At 37.1% G+C, this 27,198-nt stretch overlaps 1 protein-coding gene across 6 annotated transcripts in view; it reads left to right on the top strand.

The window, feature by feature from the left end:
* The window catches only part of adcy6b (adenylate cyclase 6b), a 103,139-nt gene that overhangs the window by 58,629 nt on the left and 17,312 nt on the right, over positions 1-27,198 (top strand). For all 6 annotated transcript variants that reach the window (XM_048179210.1, XM_048179207.1, XM_048179209.1 and 3 more), the window contains 6 exons: positions 23,117-23,266; positions 24,227-24,348; positions 25,201-25,312; positions 26,273-26,400; positions 26,482-26,640; positions 26,775-26,916. In XM_048179210.1, coding sequence (XP_048035167.1) covers positions 23,117-23,266; positions 24,227-24,348; positions 25,201-25,312; positions 26,273-26,400; positions 26,482-26,640; positions 26,775-26,916 — 813 coding nt within the window. The remainder of the gene's footprint in view (positions 1-23,116; positions 23,267-24,226; positions 24,349-25,200; positions 25,313-26,272; positions 26,401-26,481; positions 26,641-26,774; positions 26,917-27,198) is intronic.

The following is a 27,198-nucleotide window of genomic DNA, read 5'->3' on the forward strand; positions in this document are numbered from 1 at the left end:
ACTCACCGCAGATAACTCATAATCTGCAGTTGTTACTCCTGTCTCCGGACAAAAACATTGCATGCGGCGCCTGTGGAGTGTGGAAAGTTACTGGAGCGCGCAGCCGCGCTCATCTCTCACAAGGAACGTCATGGCAGTGATTGACAAGCCAGAGGGCCAATCGTTTACGCGATGATCGTGTAAACGATTGGCTGATGTTTTTAAGGCCCTACCTCGTGCACAGATGATGTATATTAATATTATTACTTTCAGAGCACCTAATAAATAGTCTTTTATCAGTTAGTAAAGACAGTTTCAAGTAATATTGCAAAAATGTATAAAACAAAACATCCTCTTTAGCACCTTTAAGGCAAGCGCGAGCTCCGTGGGCGGAGAGCACGAGATTTAAAGGGGCCGCACAGCATGAATCGGCTCATATTTAATGATGCCCCAAAATAGGCAGTTAAAAAAATTAATAAAAAAAAATCTATGGGGTATTTTGAGCTGAAACTTCACAGACACATTCAGGGGACACCTTAGACTTGACAGAGACAGAGGTAGAGGAGACAGAACAGGTATAGTTTAGTTCAATTACGGTTATAACTTATATTGTCGTCTTGTTTTTATCCACTATATTAGTACAAGCCAGTTTACCGATGAGATTTATAATGTTTACTGTACTACACACAAAATATGAAGCGTCTGTCTTCACTCTAGAAAATCTCTGTAAGAGCTTAACAAAACACAGTGCAAGTGTGCATTAAAATAATATATATAAACTCTCTCTCTCCCTCCCTTGCATTATCATCGACATACACAGTGAAGTACAGAGAAACACTCATTACAACTAACAGTAAACAAATATATAAAGACATTATGCCTTTTCGGGTGGTGCTTAATAAACTAGTAAACTTTATATCCGTAAATCAACTCCGATGAACTGTAATAAAGTGCTCTCATCTTTATTACTGCCATATCCAGTATCACTCTGGAGACTGTATGTTTTATATTATCCCTCTGTGTTGACATTCTTCTCAAAGCAGTCCAGTGTGAAATGATTCACGCAGACATAAACAAATTTTGGTAGAGTTGAAGGGAGCATTTTCTTCAAAAACAAAATGAATTCACCTCGTCTTCTGCGGCTCAGATTTAGGGAGTAAATGGAGAGGGCTATGTGGATAAATCCATCCAGCTACATAACACCTAAAACGCTTGGAAGACATTCTCGTCAGTACAGCAATGGCGGACTGTGAACTTGCTGTGAACTCGCTCATCGTGGTTTTATGTTAAAATAGCAGTGTCTGTCAACATTCGTAGGTGGTCCCTGTGGCTTTTGTGACGTCACACTGCCAGGGATATGGAAACAGCTTGTTCTGAGATACTGCTTTTGATTTGTGGCGATTAAAAAAAGAGGAATGGTTGGATTTTTATCATTATAGAGTGGTTGTGTACCCACACTGCCAACATACATTTATGTCCAAACAAGTGAATTTTGCATAAAAGGTCCCCTTTAATGATCTTTTTAATAAAATCTGAGAACTTTCTGACCCTCCATTGACGGTCTACGCAACTACCATTTTCAAGCCCCAGAAAGGTAGTAAAGACATTATTAAAGTAATCCATGTGACTCCAGCTCAATTTTATGAAGTGACACAAGTGCGTTTTGTACAAAAAACATAATTTACCACTTTATTTATAAAATAGTAATCTCCAACACGCGTTCCCGCAACAATGTCTGCTTTCATGCAAACACAACATGTTGCAATTTGGTGCTCTTGTGAATGCGCATTTGAGATTAATATTTTATAAATAAAGTGGTAAATTATGTTTTTTGTGCAAACAAAGCTCTCTTGTCACTTCATAAAATGTAGGTTTTCGTTAAATATTAAACAATTAATTTAGCTCAACAGCAGGTGATTTTTGAAGTTCAACAGAAAATGTCTTAATGTATTATTATACACAGAATTTGTTACACAAGTAGTGCACACTAAAAAATGACAATTAAAACTCTGAGACATTGTGTCTTTAAAATCCTCCTCTTTAAAGGACTATCTCTAAAATATTAGCTTAAATAATTTGATATAAACGATCAACTAGTTCCTGGATGACTAGTATGGAAAGGGGACATGCTTTTCTTCTTCGTCCTGTGGCCAAACGGGCTAATCTGAGAAGTGCAGCTATACCTCAGAAAGCTCATCTACTGTTCATTCCCTTTATCTCTCTCCCTTCTTCCATTCCCTCTGTCCCCCACCATCCCTCTCACACCCCTGCACTCCTTCTCGCTGTGCTGTTTGCGTGTCCCTCCGAGATGACCAGCGGTGCAGTGCAGATAGAGCAGGTCAGTGGGCGATCACCAGCGGGACAATAGCTGTCTTTGTGAAGATACACACTGATGGGGTGGTGTGGGGCGGAATGTGGTGACAGGAATGGCTGGCGATCGACAGTATGAAATAGCGCCGGACTGACGCTTATGGCTGAAAAAAGACAGCCACCCCAGGCCTTTCTTTCGCTTGCTCTTGCTCGCTCTCTCTCTCGCTTTCTCTCTCACTTGTAGTCACGAATTCCCTGTTTATAACAGAGCTCATGGGATAGCCCTCAGTTGTGGAAGCTGCAGAGGCTTTATGTGCATGGCATGCCTCTGTGTGGGTGAAAGTTCTGGTCTAGTGGCAGGGAGGGAAGATATTTGATTAATTTTGCTGTTCAGATTGGGGTAATTGAAATGAAATCCTTTTGGAAAGTAGACATGTCCTGCAGTGTGACGTGCTGTAGTCCATCCAAAACTATTTCAAATGGTTTTTAAATCTTTTATCATTATTTCAGTTTTTATGAGAGATTACGTAGAAGATTTTGACTAAAAACATTTCATTTGTCACACCACACTGTAAAAAAGTTTGCAATTTTTACAGAAAAATACTGTGAAAATGCTACAGCAAAAAACATGTTAATTGGTTTGCTGTAAGTTACCTTACCATTTATGGTGAAAAAGTAAACGTCATAAATAATGTAATTATATGTATTATGCAGGTACTTCTGGGAATATCCTTTTACTGTTTTTTCCTATAAATTGTATTGTAATTCATAGTTTTTACTTGCAAAAACCACAAATTTGACAGTATTTACAGTAAAATTACATATAATGTGATGTTTTTGTTATCAGTAATGTACAATTGTGTGTTTTGTTACATTTTCTGTTATTTAATTCATGTTTATTGCATTGTTGTAGTGTCGTGTGTTACCCTGATGGTGTTTTGTGTTAGTGTGTATGACCCTGCGCACTGTCTATATGCGAGTACTGAGCATGTTTTATGAACAGGCTGTTTACGATGAATTCTGATTTATCATGTGGCTTTCTACTGTGCCACCTGCATTATTGTAGCGGTTATCAGTACATTTTAAGGGAAAAGGCAGATTTTTGTTGTTAAAGTAGGTATATTAACATTATATCACCTACACTAAAAAATAATACACTATATCTACTCAATAAAATTGTGGCAACAGATTACAAGCAATATTATTAATTAAATTCAACAAAATAAGAATTGAGTTAAAATCAATCAAATGAGCTCTTTAAAAGTTAACCATTTTGAGTAACTGCAAATAGCACAAAAAAAAAAAAAGGGGGTTCATTGGACAAAAGAACACTATTATTGAATACTACTTAATGAAATTATTTTGGTACAACACAAAATTAAGATAATATTATTATATAATAACAAGTGGATTATTTAAATTAATGTATTTTAATTAATTAAATCAGATTTTTAAGTATAAATAACAGACGTCAAAGATTAAGAACTCTTTATTTATCAGAAAATTGGGCAGTACAAATGCAGACAAGGCACTGATTTTCCAGGTACAGATGACTGGTGGTGTTGTAGTCTGTAATGTAAAAGATCACCCCTTGTTGCAATCTGCGGATTTTACACCGCCATCTCATTGCGTTGCACCTATTAAAAATACATGAGAGAAAAAAACACATATGAGTACATTTAGACGTTTTAACGGTTATCTGCACTTTTTTTTTTTGCACTTTAAATAATTTTTGTAACTCTAATACCTAATTATACTGTGCAACCAAATTAATCTATGGTCATAGTTTGTTGTAAGGGTTAAACAAAATGTTGAAATGATGCATGTGAGCACTGGATAAACCATTAAATGGCAGTGCTCAGTGGGTTTACAGCTGCTTATTTAGCCTTCTTTGTTAATATTAACACAAAACTAAGCAAAGCCCCCCAAAAAAGCGCCATTAGAAATGTCCTTACACTATCTGCTGCGGGAAACTCGTCATTCCTTAAAAGCACGCGTTGTAATCGGAAATGCTTGTCGATTGAAAACAACTAATTTCCATCATGTTGGATTCATTCAATATTCTCTCTGTTTGCAATTACTCAATAAGAATAGATAAATTCTTAACAATGAAATCTACAAACCCACAGAATGACTTTTTACAGTGCACTGTAAGACCAGGATTATGTAATATAAGATTTTAATCACTTTTCACCTTAGTTCTTGTGCCACTGTAAAAAGAATCCTGTTAAATTTACAGTAAAAAACTGGCAGCTGTGGTTATAATAATGTTTCCAAGTCTTACAGGATGCCTGTATATTTTACAACTTATAACTGAACATTTCATTCAACATTCAACATTGTTCCAAATTTAAGAATTTGTCTTTGTAATTTTTTTTTATTCAAATTTCACCTACTCTTTCTCTATAACAACTTTTTGTTTTGTCGTCTGCCACTTTAAATGCTCAAGCTCTTTAAAGCAAAATCAATGATTCTAATTGGTTTTCAATGTTTGTTTGTTTGTTTTTTTGTTTTTATCGTTCATCAGCTGGAAAATATTCTGAAAGTGATTCCAACTATATTGTTTCTCTGTGCAATTAATGTTATAGCTGTGGTGTGGACTCTGCTATTCTTCTATATTTAGAACAATTTTCAGAACTATATCTTATCGTTATCATTATAGTTATCATCTTTGGTGTGAGTGGGCCTTTATGGACAACTGTCAACTTGCAGCTGTGTATAGATAAAAATATAAGGCAAAGCCTTTCATTCAGTTGAAAAAAATGTATAGTCACCTGACTGCTTATTGTCACGCATGTTTTTGTTTGTCATATGGAGAGGCTGCAGACTCTGTGATTTCACTGGCACTGAGTCCAGACTATGAGAGCACCTGTTCTGTGGCTTTTGTTCCAACATTGTCCCGTGGGGTTAAACTAGGCTCATGAAGAGACCAGCAAATTAAAGACATAAATGTAACACCTTTTTCAGAGACACCAAGCTGAACATGTTATTTTTAGCCTGAGACCTGGTTACACGCTTGTGTATAGTAGCTAAATTAACTGCTGCATAGCCGAACACACTGTATATATAGACTTTGATTCCTGAAAATGGATTCAAGCGAAATTCCAGAGAAATTAGAATAAACAGAGACTTTATACTCTCTGGAATTGTTCTAAACGTTCATGGAAGCAGAAATCAACATTAGTTAGTATACCTGATATTATGTGAACAGCAAAGAGTGACATTTTAGCCAGATGCTCGTAGCATATACGGTAGCTAGCTCAGGGGGAAAAACCTGTTTGTACAATGATGAGTTGATTTGAGATGCGTTAGAGATGCGCTGATGGTCATTCCACTGCAGCCGAGAAACGGATAACTGCACTTGAGTATATGAGTGCCATGCGTTTTAATTGTACATCAAATTCTTATGAACAATGCATTTGTTTATGAAGAATGAGGGCATGTAGATATTCCTGTGAGCTCAGTGGTGATGCCATGCTGGTTTATAGGCATGTGTTTTCATGTGCCACTAATCAGATGGCAGTATTTGTAGAGTTCTGAATGATCACTAGTTGTTGGTACTCTGTTTGTTATAATAATTGTATGTTTTTGTTCAGAACCTGCCTCATTTTAAAGAAATGTTTTTGAATTATTTTTGAAGGTATTTTCAAAAGAAGCTTTATTCTAAGCACTTTAAATTTTGCCACATTTACATATAAATTAAGAAACGTTGCTGACCATAATTTCGTGTTGGCCATTAAATTATATTTTGCATCATTTTTATTTTAAATGTATTTTTGCCCCTATGACAATAGAATTATTTAGCTGTATAATTTGTGTAATGTATAATGTTTTGAAATGAAATGGATAAATAAGAAAAAAAAATTGTCATTTATTCACCCTCATGTAATTCCAAATCTGTATAACTTTCTTTCTGCTGTGGAACACAAAAGATTTTTTGATTTTTCAGTTTATATTTTATATATATATATATATATATATATATATATATATATATATATATATATATATATATATATATATATATATATATATATATATATATATATATATATATATATATATATAATGAAAATGAAAGTCAATGAGGTCCAATGTTATTTGAACATTAGTTGTATGGACAAAAACAGTTGCAGCATTCTTTAAAGGGGACCCATTATGAAAAATTCACTTTTGCATGGAGTTAGGACATGAATGTGTGTTGGCAGTGTGTGTACACAACCACCCTATAATGATAAAAATCCAACCACTTCTTTTTTTTTAAATCCCCATAAATCATAAGCAGTGTCTCAGAACAAGCCGTTTCCATATCCCTGGCAGTGTGACGTCACAAAAGCCACAGGCCCCGCCCACGAATGTTGACAGACACTGGCGTTTTAACATAGTTCACAGCAAGTTGTACAGTTCACCATTGCTGCACTGATGAGAATGTTCTGTAGCTGGATGGATTAATCCACATAGCTCTCTCCATTTACTCCCTAAATCTGAGCCACTGAAGACGAGGTGGATTCATTTTGTTTTCGAAGAAAATGCTCCCTTCAACTCTACTGAAATTCGTTTATGTCGGCATGAATCATTTCACACCGGACTGCTTTGTGAAGAATGTCAATACAAAGGGACAATACAAAACAGAGGTTGTGCTAAAAATGTTACTCAAGGATAGATCAGTAACTGTTTGTATCAGAGACTTATTTTACATCTTGTAAAAGGGGGCATAATGGGTCCCCTTTAAAACATCTTCCAAAGAAGAAAGAAAGTCATATAGGTTTAGAACCACATGAGTAAATAATGATAGAACTTTCATTTTTGGGTGAACTATCACTGTAATAAAATGGAATCGCTAAGTGGAATCTGAATCAGTACCAGGATCATTCTATACAATTCTCATCTCCAATCTTTTCAAATCAAACTTTGTTTTAGAAATTGCATTGCCATAAAGTGCAAACACGTGTCTCAAAATTGTAGTGCCAACAGCTGTTTTGCCTGCTGAGCGATCAATCAAAACTTCTGGCTGACCTTAGGTCAACCTCAAGATTAGCGCTTGCTCTGCCCTGAGCGGTGGACCACCGTGCCTGACTAATCAGCACAGGAGGTGTCATAAATTAGGATTTAATGATAAGTATTGTTGTACTCGATATGAGTGTGGTGATAAAGATGGTAATAATAGTGTGTCTAATAATAACATTTCAAACACAGATCACACCAAGGCCTGTGATGGCAGACTCTCTATGGTTTCTAATGACCAGGGCTTTCTCCAAACGTAATGTATTAGGATTACAATAATGGTAGTAAATGTTAATTATCATGGCATACAGGCTGTAGTGCTTTTCCCCCTTGTTTATTTCTCTAGAATATTATGGTCATTCATAACATTTCACCAAAGCTTACCCACAAAAAACATTTAATTAAAACTCTGTTTGCTCTACAGCAAAGGTCATTGAGTTTTGTATGTCTGCTCACTTTAGGCCAGAAGTATACAAAAGGATAAAACTACAAAACATAAAAGTAGTTCATAACGACATAAATCTCAGTCTTTTTCTCATCCAAAGCTATCATATGGATTGTAAAATAGTGCACAAGTCGTATGGACTACTTTTATGGTGCTTTTCTGTCATTTTTGAATTGTAATTTTATGGAAAAGAGCAGCCTACTAGGTTTCAAATGACTTTAGATTAAGTAAATGCTGTTATATTTTGGTAATGGAGGCTGATATTTTACATTCCTTTGACATATCTAAATCTAATCATCAGATTATACAGGTATTGATGTGTTTTTAAAGCATTGTCTCATTCTTGTCTTTTTCGTCTGAGGAAACTATTGATTTCCACTGTTCTCCGTCTCCTCTATGTATTCCACCTTTGTACCTCTTTCAGTGTATGTTTCGTTGCACAGGGACCAACTGATGTTTTGTGGGATTTCAGGCCATCTTTTTTTGGATTCAGGCCATTGTGGTGACCTGTGTGCTTTGGAGAATTGAGAACTCTGAAAGGTTTAAGTAGATTTCAGAGCAGTATGGCATTTCATTTGGCTCATAGCTTGTAGAAAATTGCTTGATTTGCCTCGGCATTTCCCTTAAATTCTGTGACTTGGACTGCTGAGAGCTCAATGTCTACAGTATAATCCTTAGATTAGGACGCCTTCAGTTTCATGCCATTTTTTTATTTGGGATTAATCGAGTATTTGTGTGAAGGAATGCTGTGTTTGCTGTTCAACGTGAATTTGTCAAGCACTACCCAGTACCATTTTTGCCCTTTCCAAGTTCATCATAATGATAAAAAATTCCTGACATGGTGCTTTGAAGTCTCTTAGGAACATAGCGGTTCCCTGTGAGAACTTTCTCTTAAACCAGTTTCTCTGTGTATTTATGTAAACAATACATAATGTCCATGCCGGGGAGGAGAAGGAGGAGGCGTTTGTCACGTGCCTGTCACGTGTGTCACTGTGCTTGTCTGACCTTGTGTGCTTGTGACAGACAGGCTCAGTGTAGTCCTGGAGCACATTAGCACAGGGCTCAGAATAGAAATGAGGAACACATTTATTTTATGGACTTCAGTAACATCGACGGGCAACTTTTATCTCTTTTTCACTTATGTTTATGTTATGAACTATCTGTTAACCCAAAGTGAAATAAATTAATTAAAATTATTTACTCATTCTTATGTTTTTGCAAACTCGTATGCTTTTTTTATGTGACAGTCTTCTTTTGTGACAGTAACTACAGACTTCTGAAGCCACGCAATACCTTGAATATTATAGTTGATTCATATAACTGAATTTTGGATGAACTGATCTTGTATTAAAAATCTGCCTGATATACACTACCGTTCCATTTAAAGGGATAGTTCACCCAAAAATGAAAATTTGATGTTTATCTGCTTACCCCTAGCACATCCAAAATGTAGGTGACTTTGTTTCTTCAGTAGAACACAAATGATGATTTTTAACTCCAACCGTTGCGGTCTGTCAGTCAAATAATGCGAGTGAATGGGAACTCGAACAATCCAAATTAAACCCTGCGGCTCGTGACGACACATTGATGTCCTAAGACACGAAACGATGGGTTTGTGTGACAAAACGAACAGTATTTATATCATTTTTTACCTCTAAAACACCACTATGTCCAACTGCGTTCAGCACTCGCTTAGTGAGGTCTGATCGCGCTCTTACAGCGGAAGTGATGTCTGGCACTCATTGAAATATAAGCACGAGACATCACTGCCGTTGTCAGAGTGCGTCTGTTCGGTTTCTCGCACAAACCAATCGTATCAATGTGTCATCATGAGCTGCAGGGTTTAATTTGGATTTGTCTAAGCAAGTTTTTTTCGACTCTTATTGTTCGAGTTCCCATTCACTCCCATTATTTGACTGACAGACGGCAACGGTTGCAGTTAAAAATCATCATTTGTGTTCTACTGAAGAAACAAAGTCACCTACATCTTGGATGCGCTGGGGGTAAGCAGATAAACATCAAATTTTCATTTTTGGGTGAACTATCCCTTTAAAACATAATTAATATCTGTGCTGGCGAAGCTGAATTTTCATCAGCCATTCGATGTCACGTGATCATCATAAGAAATCATCGTTTCTTATTATTATCAACATTGAAACCGATGCAGCAGCTGCTTAATATTTTTTGGAAATTGTGATTCATTATTTCAGGATTTTTTATATAGAAAGTTCAAAAGAACAGCATTTATTTGAAATTGATTTTTTTTTTTTTTTGTGGAACAGAACTGTCACTTTACTGTCACTTTTGTTTTTTGTTTTGTTTTTTTTAAATGTACAACTCCAAACATTTGAACTGTATAGTGTAACCAACAATTTGTTTTCATGTTATGCCCAATATTACACTTGTATACTATTTTAAAACGCCAAAAATCGATCATTTTGACTACTACAAATAAGTTTAGGTGTTACGTTATAACATTATAAGGTGCACTGCTAATTTTCTGTTGCTTTTTGTGATGTTCGACAACCCCAGGTCACTATGAGCTGTTTGTTATATTGCACTAGCTCAGGGGTGTCCAAACTCAGTCCACGAGGGAGATTGTCCTGCAGGGTTTAGTTCCTACTTACCACAATACACCTGCTTGGAAATTTCCTGTAGGCCTAAAAACCTTGATTAGCTGTGTGTTTAATTGAGGTTGGAGCTAAACTTTTAAAAATGTGACGCTTTGAGAGTTGAGCGGATTCATAAACATCTCTGATTGGCCATTGTGTTCACTCGTTGTAAATAGTCATCAATGACGCTCTTCACTGAGCGCATACACAGATAGACACGGGAGCATTTGAAAGCAGGCATCTATTTTAATTTTTGGTTAAAACAATCCCTTTAACCATTAGAACAGATGGGTAAAAACTCAGTTTTCAGTCTCACACACTGAAGCTTTTTAGGTCAGTGCTAATTTGTTAGTTTGTTTGGATCCTCGGTTTGTTTTCCCTTGGCTTTCTGTTTGGGATCATTTGTATACAGCTGTCATATGTCCTGAGCCCAAAGGCATCAAGCCTATTATACTATTGCTGAATATGTCTAATTCACAGCTGTTTGTTTTGATGAGATAATTATTGCGCTATAAAAGGCGACTGCATCTTTTGCCCTGCTGAGGGCTTCTTTCATAGTCTAGAATCAGATGACTGACTCTGTGGCCTATTTGTAAATTTGCTTCTTTCTTCAGGCTGACATTGTAATTTATCAGGGGCCCAGGGCCTCAAACTGTTATGAATGATAAAGAAATAAACATCCTATATTAGAACATAGAGGAAATTACTTTGATTCTGCATGACCCGCATAGCGGGCTTCGTATTCCTGAATACATTTTGTTTTAAATGGAGAAAGAAACTTTGACCTTAATCTCATTGCACTTGTTTTTTTCCCTCATGTTTATGAGTGACTTTAAATCCTCATAAACTACCATTTCTTTGCCATAAAACATAGCATAAAATGCTCTGTGGTAAAGTTGTGTTTCATATGCCTGCTTTTTAATGCATTCAGTGATGTAGGGATGAGAACTCAGAAGTTATGACAGGTTCATTAGAGTCAAATATGTTTTTATGAGTTTGTCCTTCCAAGAATTTTCTTGGTAAGGCAGTTCACAGACCGCCCTTAAAACTTAAAAGCTTTCTCACTCATGCTGCAAACACTTCAGCTGCATCCGACATTCCCTTCAAATAAACATCATGATTAAATTGTCGATATAGTCCTCCGTGGACCTTTAACTAAATCCGAGCATAATGTGCTGCGCTTATACGTGTGTATATAATATTACGTTTCTGGGCCGAGTTCCAGTGCGAGCAGGGCTTTGGCTTTCTTATGTAACAGCACAGTGAAACCAGAGCTTTCGCTCAAAAGCGACTTCCCAGAAACTGACTGTTTTGCCTACTTATCTATTCATTTAGATGTTCTGCCTCCTCTTTTTTTCATCCTCACTCGTTCTCCACCACTCCTCCTGCTCTAATTCCCTCTGATCTTGTTTGTTTGCTTTGTGCAATGGCTTCTGAGATCAGGATTGACAGAGAAAGAGTTAATCCTTATGGTAATGATAGCAGCTGTGTCCAAGCATCTCTCATACAATGAAAGTCAATGGTGACCAAAGCAGTCAAACAATAATGTCAGTGAATAATGGCTAAAATCTGAATGTGGTATTCACATAATTTAATAACACTGTTCAATGTATCTTTAGCAAATCTCAAAATAAATATCCATTTTTCATGCTGTTATAATTATAATGTTATGCCTAAATTCACAGTTTTTAGTGTTTTCTGTTTTTAATGAGTACTCTTGTCACATTGTATGTTTTGTGCCATAGAGCCATAAAGTATAAGACTGTTCAGAATAAAGCAGGAGATGGAGAGTAAGATGATATACAAACATAAATCAGCCACCTCCCATGCAACAACTATGAAACTTCTATGCAACATTCCAGTGTTACACCCGTTTCACGTTGGACACGCAGGCAAAGCGGAAGCTGTGCATCTAGTGTGAAACAGGCCTTAGCGAGGGATGTGCTGACATGGCGTAGTAGCAGGTCAAGTGCTGGCAATCAGTGTTTCTATCTCTGCGAGAGTGAGGGGCTGTTAGAGCGTTGAGTGGTCCTAGTAGCTTGAGGGGTTTTTAGGGCGCTCACAGCAGCAAACGTCTAGATTGCATGATCTTCCCTAGGGATGGTCTGTGATATTGTGCCAGGACTGAGATGCTGTAATGGGGTTCCATTGAAATCTGGGGAAAATATTGAAATCTCCCAATGATTGTTTTCCAAATTAGCCTAATAAGGAAGATGGTTGATGAAGAGTGCTATTAGCGTCAAGCTTTGTTTTGAAAATCTCCCTTTGTCTCTGGGAGATATGCCACATGATTTTAAAACATAAATGCATCAGTATTCTTCCTTTATCTATTGCATGGCCTTGATCCAGATCTGCTGAGCCCATTGTGTTTGGTACCATTTTTCTCAAAGTTCATTGAATGGATTCACTGCTCAACTGTCCAATTTTTGTTTGGCCCAAGCTGTGACTTAGCTCAGTGCCAAAAAGGCCCAAGTAACAGTCTCCTTTCCTTTCCTTTCCTTTCCTGTCCTGTCCTGTCCTGTCCTGTCCTGTCCTGTCCTGTCCTTTCCTTTCCTTTCCTTTCCTTTCCTTTCCTTTCCTTTCCTTTCCTGTCCTGTCCTGTCCTGTCCTGTCCTGTCCTGTCCTGTCCTGTCCTGTCTTGTCTTCCTTTCCTTTCCTTTCCTTTCCTTTCCTTTCCTTTCCTTTCCTTTCCTTTCCTTTCCTTTCCTTTCCTTTCCTTTCCTTTCCTTTCCTTTTTTCCTTTCCTTTCCTTTCCTTTCCTTTCCTTTCCTTTCCTTTCCTTTCCTTTCCTTTCCTTTCCTTTCCTTTCCTTTCCTTTCCTTTCCTTTCCTTTCCTTTCCTTTCCTTTCCTTTCCTTTCCTGTCCTGTCCTGTCCTTTCCTTTCCTTTCCTTTCCTTTCCTTTCCTTTCCTTTCCTTTCCTTTCCTTTCCTTTCCTTTCCTTTCCTTTCCTGTCCTGTCCTGTCCTGTCCTGTCCTGTCCTGTCCTTTCCTTTCCTTTCCTTTCCTTTCCTTTCCTTTCCTTTCCTTTCCTTTCCTTTCCTTTCCTTTCCTTTCCTGTCCTGTCCTGTCCTGTCCTGTCCTGTCTTCCTTTCCTTTCCTTTCCTTTCCTTTCCTTTCCTTTCCTTTCCTTTCCTTTCCTTTCCTTTCCTTTCCTTTCCTGTCCTTTCCTTTCCTTTCCTTTCCTTTCCTGTCCTGTCTTCCCTTCCTTTCCTTTCCTTTCCTTTCCTTTCCTTTCCTTTCCTTTCCTTTCCTGTATTCCCTTCATTCCTTTTCTTTCTTTCTTTCTTTCTTTCTTTCTTTCTTTCTTTCTTTCTTTCCCTTTTGTCTTCCATTCTTTTTTTCTTTTCTTTTCTTTTCTTTTCTTTTCTTCCATTATTTTGTTCTTTTCCTTCATGCCTTTCTTTATTCCAATTTGCATTCATTTCTCTCTTTCCTTTCCTTTCCTTTCCTTTCCTTTCCTTTCCTTTCCTTTCCTTTCCTTTCCTTTCCTTTCCTGTCCTGTCCTGTCCTGTCCTGTCCTGTCCTGTCCTGTCCTGTCCTGTATTCCTGTCCTGTCCTGTATTCCTGTCCTGTCCTGTTTCTTTCTTTCTTTCTTCCATTTCTTTTTCTTCCATTATTTTGTTCTTTTCCTTCATGCCTTCCATTCTCTTTTCTTTTCTTTTCTTCCATTATTTTGTTCTTTTCCTTCATGCCTTTCTTTATTCCAATTTCCATTCATTTCTCCCTTTCCTTTCCTTTCCTTTTCTCCTTTCTTTCCTTCCTTTGTTTATTTGTTCCTCCCTTCCTTTCCTTTCCTTTTTTCTTTGTGCCTGCCTTATTTCCTTCAAACAGAAATTTTGTTTACAATTTAATAAAGCTTATTTAAATAATATTTTTCCCTTCTCTGTCTTTCTTCATTACTTTCTTTGTTCCAAGAAAGTGACAAAGTGAACTGAGAGTAAATCCACCCAAGCACAAGTCATGTTTGACAAAGTTAATGGTCTGGAAGTGACACCACTCCCTATAACTTGATGTTTTCAACTTGTGGTTGCCAAGACAGCAACAACATCTGGATGGATTTCTGCTCTAGTCTTGAGTCATGTGACTCCACAGCACATTTAAATCTTGAACACCATCATTATATCATAGTCATGAAACATGTAATGACTTCATATTCATAGTCTGTGATATATTGTGTGCATCTTTCAGAGGAGATGGGAAGAGCACAGTTTGCAAATAATTCTTTTGTTAGTCTAGATTTCTTTCTGTTTCTCAGTGTTTTCTGTATCTCCTTCATGTTGGCTACCTTTGTGGCACTGCTAAATTCTGTTACAAGCAGAAGAAGCTTCAGTGTACCACCTTATAAGCCAATGTTTAGACTCTTTGGAAGGAAGAGACCCTGTTAAAGTGGAAGGCACTAAGTGTCACTCTTCCCACATCAGCCCTTCTCCATACAATCATGTGTCAGCAACATTTTGAAAGGTATGTTTTGGATGCAGAAATGGTGTATACTGTATACAAATTCTTACTCCCAAGCAGAAAAGTCCTCACATGAGAGTAAGAAACAGTTTCACATATAATGAATACTAAGGATTTGGAAAGGCATAGTTTGGCTCGATGTCCCTACTTTCTAGTTTACCACTTTGGCATCAAAGGTTCAATCTGTGTCAGTTCAGGTCCGCTTTAATATGGTGATTAAATAAAACAGCAGTGTCTTTATTCTCTGACATTTCTAAACACATAGTCCCCTAACACTGAGAGACTGACTGCTCGCTGTGTGGCTCATTGTCTTACACATACACGCACACACACACACATGCTCAGTGAATGATCTGACAGTTTCATTTAATCAGTTTTGCCGTGAGGTAAAAGCATGTGACATTTCTTCTGTCAGATCTGTCAGCTCAAATGTCAGCCGCTTTTTTAAATTTCACTGATATGATCTTCTCTCAGTCAGTGTGATACAGATGAACTGAGGGGGGCTGCTGTATTTTGGAGATCACAGGAATGAAGCAGGTGGGCTTGTTGTCATGTATCAGTACAAAAACATTAGCAGACTAATGCTAACTTTTGATAGTGCTTCTGATCGAATGCAACCATGACATTTATGGTAAACTGGCACATTTTATGGATTGGCATTTTCTAATTTTGTATTAGAGAACTTTAACTCATCAGAAACAAGTAACTGATTACACAACTACTTAAAGGTGCCGTAGAACGCGTTTTCAAAAGATGTAATATAAGTCTAAGGTGTCCCCTGAATGTGTCTGAAGTTTCAGCTCAAAATTAGGGTTGTTCCGATTCCGATACTAGTATCGGAAATACCACCGATACCACAAAAAATTCTGGCATCGGTATCGGCGAGTATTTAAACTCACGTACCGATCCGATACCATTTTCTTAAACAATACCTAGTTGTGCCCGCTATCTTTGCTTAACGCAGCAAATCGGAAATCAATTACTTCCTCGCGGCTCAGAATGCAAACACAGGAAGTTGTGCTGTGTTGCCACAAGCAACCACTGTTTAGAGCAGCGGAGAAGTGAAAACGCGCTAGCAGTATGTCTGCTGTTTGGCAGTATTTCAGACCAGTAAAACGGCGACATGTCTCATATGCAATGCTGCAATTTCGAGTGGCACAAGTATTGGCAACTTTAACACAAATAACTTAATAAAGCATTTAAAGACGCGTCACCCCGCGCAACACGATGGTTACATAAAGGCTAATGCTGCGTTCACACCAGACGCGAATGAAGCGATAAGCGCGAGTGATTTACATGTTAAGTCAATGCAAAGACGCGAATTGACTCCCTGCGGCGCGATTCGCGTGAATGACGCGGTGCGAATTGAGCGATTCGGGCGTTTGACGCGCTGAGATGGAGAAGGATGAGGCGTGCCAGCTTCATTCAAACAAAGAGAAAAGTTTTCAAAAGACAAATAAAGATAACCGTCAAAATTGTCGGGTTTATTGTTCTGGATGACCAGCTGCTGCCAGTCGTCGAAAACGTGAGATTTTTATTTAACAAAATTGTTTCTGGACTTCAAGTTTTAAAGAGATTATTTTCTTATATAATTATATTCCTAGATTTATTTGTTGCACTGTTTTTATAGTTATATTGTAAAACTAATATACCTTTTTCAGTTTACAGTGTTAGATTTGTGGCTGCATTTGAAGTTCTTTTTCACTTAAAATAAATAAATAATATAACTGACAAATGTATGTCAGATAATAAAAATACTCTAGTTCACTGTATGTTTTTGTTCTTGTTTTATTAAGGGATAAGTCTGAAGCACACCATAAATAATTCTATCAATTCATACAGGGCTAGTAGTATATAATACAGATACACACCCAGGTATCGGATCGGTACTCGGTATCGGCCGATACCCTGAGCTCAGGTATCGGAATCGGTATCGGGAATGGAAAAGGGGTATCAGAACATCTCTACTCAAAATACCCCATAGATTTTTTTAATTCATTTTTTTAACTGCCTATTTTGAGGCTTCATTAAATATGCGCCGATTCAGTGCGCGGCCCCTTTAAATTCTCGTGCTCCCCACCCCCGAGCTTGCGACGGCCTTAAAGCTGCAGTCCGCAACTTTTTTTTGTGTTAAAAATTTACAAAAATTATATCATGAGAATATACAACATGAATCCATTTTCCAAACCGTGTTTTTGTCTTATCCTGAATCATTATGGTACACTTAATAAGCGTTTATATTCGGACTATTTCAGACCAGACTGGTAGGACTCGCCGCAGAGTATCACAGTAACTGCGTGACTCGCCATAGACATACACGGAGAAAAGTAACTCCGGCTAGAATGTTCCTCCACAAGACGTGTGCAGTTCTGTTTATTAACCGCTAGAGGGCCAAAAATCGCGGACAGCAGCTTTAAACAGCATAAAGTTCACACAGCTAATATAACCCTCAAAATGGATCTTAACAAAGTGTTTGTCTTGCAGCATGTCTAATCGCTTAAGTATGGTATTTATTTGGATGTTTACATTTGATTCTGAATGAGTTTGAGGCTGTGCTCTGTGGCTAAAGCTAACATTACACAATGTTTGGAGAGATTTATAAAGAATGAAGTTGTGTTTATGAATTATACAGACTGCAAGTGTTTAAAAGTGAAAATAACGACAGTCTTGTCTCTGTGAATACAGTAACTTTAACCACATTTAACAGCAACATGCTAATGAAACATTTAGAAAGACAATTTACAAATATCACTAAAAATATCATGATATCATGGATCATGTCAGTTATTATTGCTCCATCTGCCATTTTTCGCTGTTGTCCTTGCTTGCTTACCTAGTCTGATGATTCAGCTGTGCACAGATCCAGACGTTAATACTGGCTGCCCTTGTCTAATGCCTTGAACATGGGCTGGCATATGCAAATATTGGGGGCGTACATATTAATGACTGTTACGTAACAGTCGGTGTTATGTTGAGATTCGTCTGTTCTTCGGCGGTCTTTTAAACAAATGAGATTTATATAAGAAGGAGGAAACAATGGAGTTTGAGACTCACTGTATGTCATTTCCATGTACTGAACTCTGGTCTTTTTTTTTCTTCTTTTTTTTTAAGAAATCAATACTTTTATTTAGCAAGAATGTTTTAAATTGGTCTTAAGTGACAGTAAAGACATTTATAATGTTACAAGATTTCTATTTCTAATGCTAATCTTTTGAACTTTCTATTAATCAAAGAATTCTGAAAAAATGTATCACGTTTTTCACAAACTGTTTTCAACGTTGATAATAAGAAATGTTTCTTCAGCAGCAAATCGGCATATTAGAATGATTTCTGAAGGATCATGTGACACTGAAGACTGGAGTAATGATGCTGAAAATACTGGAAAAAGGAATAAATTGCTGTTTTTACTGTATTTTTATCAAATAAATGAAGCCTTGAGTATAAGAGACTTCTTTCAAAAACATTCAAAAATCATACCTACCTCAAAATTTTGTACGCTATATAGCCTATATATAGCCTTTTCTTTTTATCTTTTTCTTTTAAATTAAAGAACAATATGCATTTAATAAAAAAAAAAAAATATGATTTAATAATAATTACTCACGGAGAGAGACAGAATCCCATTAGAAAATTAAACTCCCACCATTACAGTAATCCGCACATACAATCTCTGTCTATATAAAGACCATCTCATTTTTATAATTTCACATGTTCGTTTCCAGAAAATGAAATGGTGACAGTCTTGACCTGTTAACAAAAAGCCCTGCTATGGAGAAAATGCAGTCTGTCTGCCCAAGTTTCTTGTAGCATTTCACATTTTTTTCCAACACATAAGTGGATAATCATCACGTGGGATATATGACTCTAACAAGAATCACATTTGAATCAAAATATTGCTAATCTTGGAAGCTTAAAGTACACGACATCACATATCCACAGCACCACCCCATTGTATTCAGTTATAACGGTGCAATTTAGGTAAGGGATTCAGTGGCAAGCAAAAGCACAAAGATGAATCAGTTTTTGGCATTAGTGTATTACTCAAGTTATCTCAAATAGTATTTTGCGAGTCAATTATTTGGAGAATGATTACTCGCCTAGTTGATTACTTTCTGCACATCTTGTTGCATTCTTTTTCTGGCCACAGTTGGATAATTAACAATCTGTTGTGTCTGCGGCCATATCCTCACATTTTCCATGTCTAATCAGCTCGGTGTCTTGGACCGTTGGCGTTAGTTAGAGTCCTTTGAATAGAACTGCCTTTTTTAGTTTTGGAAAACTTGTGCAGATGGACCACACAACCCACCTTATTGCTAAAATTACGCAAACCAATAAACGTCATCTGCGCATATGGATTCCTGATGGGTCTGGCTTTTCTTCCTGAACTCTAAAATCTGAAGATGTTTGTTCATTCACTCTAGGGGCACTTGAAAGAGGGAGTGAAGCTATTATTCTGAAGCTCTGCTGTGCCATTTCTTGTCAAGTGGATAAATAAAGACAGTTTCTCTTTGGCAAAGTAGAAAATGCTTGTTGGCCTTAACAAATTCTCTCAGGCAAACTGTTTCTGGCTGATGGAAAATTCACTAGATGTGTTTGCATTGGTTGTCGATGGTAGAACTGTACTCTTATGCGTGACAATCACTTTTTGACCTTGTGTGTTCACGGTCATAATCAATATTTCAACTCATGTTATGACTATGTAAACCCGATAACATATCCATGCAAGGAGACTAGGAAGAGGCAGAACATAGCCTATCTGTGGAGCACTGTCTACATGGAGACAGTATCACATAGTCAGAAGTAATGGGTCTAGCTCAAGAAGGGTCTAATGGGCCTAGAAAATGAATTCAACAGTATGATTTCAGCAACTTTACAGCTGAAATGATTTTCTGGATGTATATGAGGGTAGCGCAGTGACTCAGCGGGTAGCACTGTTGCCTCACAAACCGGTTCAAGTCCCAGCTGAGCAAGGAGTACTTTTTGTGCAGAGTTTGCATGTTCTCCCTGTGTCTGCATGGGTTTCCTCCGGGTGTTCCAGTTTCCCCCACAATCCAAAACATGCAGTATAGATGAATTGGAGACGCTAAATTGTCTGTAGGTGTGAATGTGTGTGTGTTTGAGTCCCAACCCATGTAATGGTGAGGGTTAGGGAAAGACCTGGCAACCTACTCCAGAAAAAAAAACATTGTCAAGAAAATTCATAAACAGTCTCTCGCTAATGAAATCATAGAATCACCAAGAGTCGAATAGGACTGAAGTGGTTAATGAGAGAGAATGAGATGAGATGTTTACATATATGTGGAGTATTTTTAAGACAATTAAACATCTCCCCCTTATTTATTACACTTATGAAAATCTAACGAGAATAACCGTTGAGTTAATAGAAATAATTTAAAAAATGGAAATTGTGCTTTAAAAAAAACAACTTAAAAGTAAAATTGATGCATTACAGTACTTGGAATTTGGGGAAGAAATGTACTTAATCTTAAAGGTCTTAAAATAGGCCTTTTAAATCCAAAATATAGTTTTTGATTTGTGGTGGCATGCGACCTGGATATGTTTTTATGAGATTAACTGATTAAAATGTTGTCCATATAACTATTGCACAATAGAAACCATTTGCTGTAAGACCGCAAACCATCTTAAGTTCTCTTAAACACACAGGTTTGGCCGCATACCATCTAAACCCCAGATACTTTTACTGATATAGAGATAAAAAACCTGAAACACAAAGCTGATTGCTGGATGCTTTTCATATTACTGCAGAAAGTAGGCCTAACTCCTTCCAGTATTATATTTTAAGGTCCCGTTCTTCGTGATCCCATGTTTCAAACTTTAGTTAGTGTGTAATGTTGTTGTTAGAGTATAAATAAAATCTGTAAAATTTTAAAGCTCAAAGTTCAATGCCAAGCGAGATATTTTATTTAACAGAAGTCGCCTACATCGAACGGCCAGTTTGGACTACATCCCTCTACTTCCTTCTTTAATGACGTCACTAAAACAGTTTTTTGACTAACCTCCGCCCACAGGAATACACAAGAGTTGCGTTTGTAGAGTGTGTTTGTCGCCATGTCGTCGAAACGCTGTTATTTTCATCCCGCAGTCCAATCACCGGGTCTGATTCCGGCTCAAATTGATAGGGTAAAATTAAAGACATGTTTACAATAACACTGAGCGCCTGCATCTCCACGTTATGGTAAGAGGCGTGACCTTTCCGGGCAAGGTTCGCTAAGCTGCTGTCCAATCACAACACAGGAACCGCTGGCACAATCAGAATTCGTTATGTATTTCTGAAGGAGGGACTTCATAGAACAAGGAAGTCATCAGCCCGTTTTTATGACAGTGGAAACAGCGGTATACAGATAAGTAAATTATGTGAAAAATACTGTGTTTTTTTACACGCGAAACATGAACACATGTTATATTGCACACTATAAACACAATCAAAGCTTCAAAAAACCACGAAAAATGGGACCTTTAATTGGTCTTCAGCTGTTCTTGGACATTATGATTGCATTTCTTTGTGCTCTGTAACTGTGTTGTGTTTTTGTTTGCTTAAATTGCTTATTATGAACTGCTAATGACACTGAAATTCAGAATAATAATTAAAAATAAAAAGCAGCTTCAGTAAAGCCTGTGATTGGCTCAAAATAATTAATATTTCATTTTTTCCTTGAACACACTGTGAACTGATTGAAGTTGAAGGACAAGGAGTGAAATGTTTTGACTTTTATTTCTGGACAAAAAATTTTTTTTTCTCCAGTATTCACTTTTAATCACATCCTCAGAGATATGGACTTCCAAGCATTTATTTTCAGCATTGGAAAGCAACTTTATTCGCTCAATATGTCTTTTTGATATAGACTCTTTCTTTCTTGAGATTTTGTGTATTCAGTATGATTGATGTAGTACAGTAAGACAGTCAGAGATACTCTACCCCAGCTCTCTGGACCTCATGGCCAATACATTGTGTCTGGTCTCTGTTCTGTGTTCATTACTAATGTTATAATGATCATAGGAAATGGTAGCTAGATCCTCAAAGGTCATGTGTTTCAAAGGTGGGATGGATAGAAAAGTGAGTAAGAACATTTAGGACAGTACATGACATGAGTTACCGTTTTGCCATTCAGTAAGGCAAAAAATGATCATGATATGTAGCCAGACATGGTTGGATTAGAAAGACATCAATCCTTCTTGGTTTCCCTTCTAGACTGGAAAATATTCATAATCACTATTGGCTGAATGAGTTTGTATGCTCAGGTTTTTGTTTTTTTTTCCCAATCAGATGTGCAGACATATATATTATCTATCTGTCTGTCTGTCTGTCTTAGTTTATGAAATCAATAAATCATACAGTGAACAGTGTGGGTGTACTGATGGTTATCGTCATGAAGGTGCAGCTTTATTTTAACCAAGCTGTAAGCTGTCTAATAGGTGAATGACCAGATTAATATTAATTGAGCTAAGTTGTTACCATTTTTGTGACATCAAAATCAGCATGGTAAATGCCCTGCTTTAAAGGTCCCGTTTTTCGTGTTTTTTTTTAAGCTTTGATTGTGTTTATAGTGTGCAATATAACATGTGTTCATGTTTCGCGTGTAAAAAAACAGTATTTTTCACATAATTTACTTATCTGTATACCGCTGTTTCCACTGTCATAAAAACGGGCTGATGACTTCCTTGTTCTATGAAGTCCCTCCTTCAGAAATACGTAACGAGTTCTGATTGTGCCAGCGGTTCCTGTGTTGTGATTGGACAGCAGCTTAGCGAACCTTGCCCGGAAAGGTCACACCTCTTACCATAACGTGGAGATGCAGGCGCTCAGTGTTATTGTAAACATGTCTTTAATTTTACCCTATCAATTTGAGCCGGAATCAGACCCGGTGATTGGACTGCGGGATGAAAATAACAGCGTTTCGACGACAAACACACTCTACAAACGCAACTCTTGTGTATTCCTGTGGGCGGAGGTTAGTCAAAAAACTGTTTTAGTGACGTCATTAAAGAAGGAAGTAGAGGGATGTAGTCCAAACTGGCCGTTCGATGTAGGCGACTTCTGTTAAATAAAATAATCTCGCTTGGCATTGAACTTTTGAGCTTTAAAATTTTACAGATTTTATTTATACTCTAACAACAACATTACACACTAACTAAAGTTTGAAACATGGGATCATGAAGAACGGGACCTTTAAAACAAAGTGAGACCCATGTTGAAAGCGGTGAGCTTTTAATCTCAAACAGGAACAGTCTTTTCCTCTTTGTCCAAAAATCACCATTTCATTACTCTTGTCTTTCTTTTTCTCTGCAGTTATGTGCCAATGCAGTGATTTTCCTGTGCACCAACCTCATTGGCATCTGCACGCACTACCCAGCTGAGGTGTCTCAGAGACAGGCCTTCAAGGAGACCAGAGGATACATCCAAGCCAGAATACACCTTCAGAGAGAGAACCAGCAGCAGGTTGGCAAGCATTTGAGTACACAAACACACCTACCCGGCCACACTTGTTTACCTCATGAATGTGCATGAAGCATACTGATAGCATGCTGTGCTTTAGGTCTTAGCACAGTTAAACCTTGTGAGAAAAGATGCGACTTTAAATTTATCTATCTATCTCTCTCTATCTACAATGAGTACACCCCCTCTGAACAAATACAAAAGATGTATTTTCTTTATGATCACTAATACAATTCATGGAAAGATGGCAAAACTAAAATGTATTAAACATATACATAATAACTGAGAAATGAATGTCAATAATAGTCATAAAATAAGTAAATTAGCCAATTTTATTTAAATTAAGGATTGCAGAAATGAGTACACCCTAGATTTAATTCAACAAATGTATAATATTCTAGTACTTCTAGTACTCTAGTAGTATTCTAGTACTCACTGCATTCTTTAAATTGTAATGTTGACATGCATTCTCTGTAAAGCTGCTTTGAAACGATATGTATCTTGAAAAGCGCTATACAAATAAATGTGAATTGAATTGAATAGTATGCCCTCCATAATTTTGAATATACTGCTCTGACCCTTCTTGGCACGGAGTGTACAAGTTCATGACAAATTGCCACATCTGTCCTGTTTTAACTCCTGGATGATGAGCTCCTTAAATGCCCTGATCTTTAATGGGGAGTGTTGCTCAACTCGTCTCTACAGAATCCCCCACAGGCGCTCAAGAGTGTTAAGATTGAGTGCAATACATGTCCACAGAAGCTTTTTCACCTTGGGATGCTGAAAAAATGCCCAACAATGCAGGGAATGGGGAAAGGGTAACATCTTCTGTTTCAAGTTTGATACATACATATGTATTAGGGATTTCAGGGGAAAAAATACACACACGTGTTTGTTAATATTAATCTGTTGTTCGGAAAAAAAGTTTTTGTGCTTACTGGTGTCATCTCAAACCTGATCCAGGAGCGCCTGCTGCTCTCCGTGTTGCCAAGACACGTTGCCATGGAGATGAAGGCAGATATCAACGCCAAGAAAGAGGATATGATGTTCCACAAGATCTACATCCAGAAACATGACAACGTCAGGTACGCAAATGCCAAGACCAGCACATGTAATGTTTGCCAATGTTGTCCTCACACCTCCCAAATGAGAACTGACACTGTTATAACACTCAGCACCCATGTGATTAAAGCAGGTGACAAGTCTGGATAAAACACAGACACATTAGACACTGATACCGCTTAAGGTTATCTTTCCCAAGGCTGAAGCTATGTTGAATGCTTAAACGCAGATTAGTGCACTGGCAGTCCTTGAGACGTGACTTTCCTTCATCCCCCCATTTTCTCTGAGGGTCAAGTTGGAATACAGCAACTTATGATATACCAGAAGTTACACAATCATTTAACAGAAGGCTGCGTGAAATGACAGCAAACTACTTTAGTAATGCAGTTACATGTTTGGAGTGTGTGGAATTCAGCACTTATGAACATGCTGTCCCACATAACCTTAGCCAGCTTGAAGCGTCTGTGCTTGGAAAACTTGAAAATTTAAAATTTCATGGACCGTGTAGGAATCTTGGTTTCCAAAATGTTGTGAATTTTATCAGTCATTTATGAAGGCAACAGTGCCATCTATTGTTGCTCGATAATGTGACCTTACAGTGTGTCCATTCTGTCATGTCTCAAATTGTAGTTGATGACTGTCTCTCCTCCTCATGGCTATGAGGGCTTTAAGGACACCAGCCAAGTCCTGCTTTTCTAATTGAAGGATAGACTAAAGTATTGAGAGTGGCCACCCTCCATTCAGAAAGTGAACTGAATCAATGTTTTTTCTCGGTTAGCCCATCAAATCAACTTCAGTGACCCAGACAAGGTGCTCTGTGATTATTGATCTCAATTTCTCTGTCTGTCTTTGTCTTATGTCTGTCGTCTCAACAGTATCCTGTTTGCGGACATTGAGGGCTTCACCAGTTTGGCGTCTCAGTGCACAGCCCAGGAGCTGGTGATGACCCTTAATGAGCTTTTTGCTCGCTTTGATAAATTGGCTTGGGTAGGTGGACAACATTAATTCATTCGATTTTTACCTGGTGCATAGTAAAACATTTTTGGTCTAATTTTCCAATGAAAAATCTAAAAATACTTGAAATAAGGTACATTTACCTGAAGCAACTCTCCATAAAATAATAATACTTGTCTTTTTTTTTTTTTTTTTTTTTTTTTTTTTTTTTTTTTTAAGTATAAACAAGTTAAAAATCTGTTAAAGAATTTGACACTGTATTAAGACAAAATATATTTGTATTAAAGATACATTATATTAAAATAAGTCATAGGATCATATGCAGTGTTGCTATTCAAGTAAATAAATGTTTTGTTTTTTTTAAAGTGTTTTATATATTTACTGGTTAAAAAAGTAAAAAAGACTAAATAAAAACTCATTGAGAAATCTTTTTTTTTTTTGACAAGCTAGTAATTATTTTCATTTTATCGTTGATAGCTTATAAAATGGCCAATATTAAAATTTATACTATTTGTGCAATTTTGTCTAAATAAAATGTATAATATTTATTTTGTCTCAAAAAATTTAAAATAAAAAACTTAAGGCTAAAATCAATTGTTTTAAATGCTAGTAGTGAATTAAGGCATCGCAACATGTAATGTACAGTATGAAAAATGGATATTTTTTTTTAGATTTTGCTCAATTCAACATTATTAAATTATTACTGTTTGTAAAGAATAACTTTAAATGAGTGTTTGATGACAGCAAAGGTAATCAAAATTTAAAAATAGAAAAAATGAACATGCACAACTAAATGTGTAATATCAACTGATAGTAATAGATTTAAACAAAGAAATCTCAAAAAACAGTCGGTATGCTACTAAAAACCTCTTTTACAACCATATATCCAGATCTGGCAGCCACCCACAATGCCCCCAAACATCATAGAATCCTATAAGTGAGGACTTCTGCAATAATAATTGCATAAATGTGCTGTTATGTCTGAATTCTTAGGAAAACCACTGTCTGCGGATCAAGATCCTGGGGGATTGTTATTACTGTGTGTCTGGACTTCCGGAGCCGAGAGCAGATCATGCGCACTGCTGTGTTGAGATGGGAGTGGACATGATTGAGGCCATATCGTAAGTTTCTCTTCACATCATTTCATATATCGATCTCTCTCTTCCTCATCAAGACATTTTTCATTTAATGTACATGTGCAGATTGGTGCGAGAAGTCACCGGAGTGAACGTGAACATGCGCGTGGGCATACATAGCGGCCGCGTGCACTGTGGGGTGCTCGGTCTGCGCAAATGGCAGTTTGATGTCTGGTCCAACGATGTCACACTGGCCAACCAGATGGAGGCCGGAGGCCAAGCAGGGTAAAAATGAACACCACCTATCAAAAATGTGATCAGTATTAAGAAGTTTCATATTTAACGTTGGCTGTAAAGGATGTAGAGATTTGTGTTAAGCAGTGACTGTACTAAAATTCTTACATTGTGAATGTTTACAGTCGGATCCACATCACCAAAGCCACACTGCAGTATTTAAATGGTGACTATGAAGTGGAACCAGGTCATGGAGGGGAGAGAAACGCATACTTGAATAACAACAACATTGAGACGTTTTTTGTGTTGGGCTGCAGTCAGAAACGGGTCAGTCACATACAGGCATATGGACATTATTTTTTAGGGCTGTGACTGTTTTTTTTGTTTTTTGTTTGTACACACATATATATATATATATATATATATATATATATGTATATATGTATATGTATGTATATATATATGTGTATATGTCTGAAGAGCAAATTTTATCTTCTGCAGGTCCAAGACATACATTTTATGTTGCGCTGCCAGAGAAAGCGAAACTAAATTAACAAAACTAAAGTCTATTCTAAAATTCTAACAAGCACAAACTATGTTAAATACAAT

This window comes from Megalobrama amblycephala, linkage group LG24, assembly GCF_018812025.1.
Source record: "Megalobrama amblycephala isolate DHTTF-2021 linkage group LG24, ASM1881202v1, whole genome shotgun sequence".
Taxonomy (NCBI): domain Eukaryota; kingdom Metazoa; phylum Chordata; class Actinopteri; order Cypriniformes; family Xenocyprididae; genus Megalobrama; species Megalobrama amblycephala.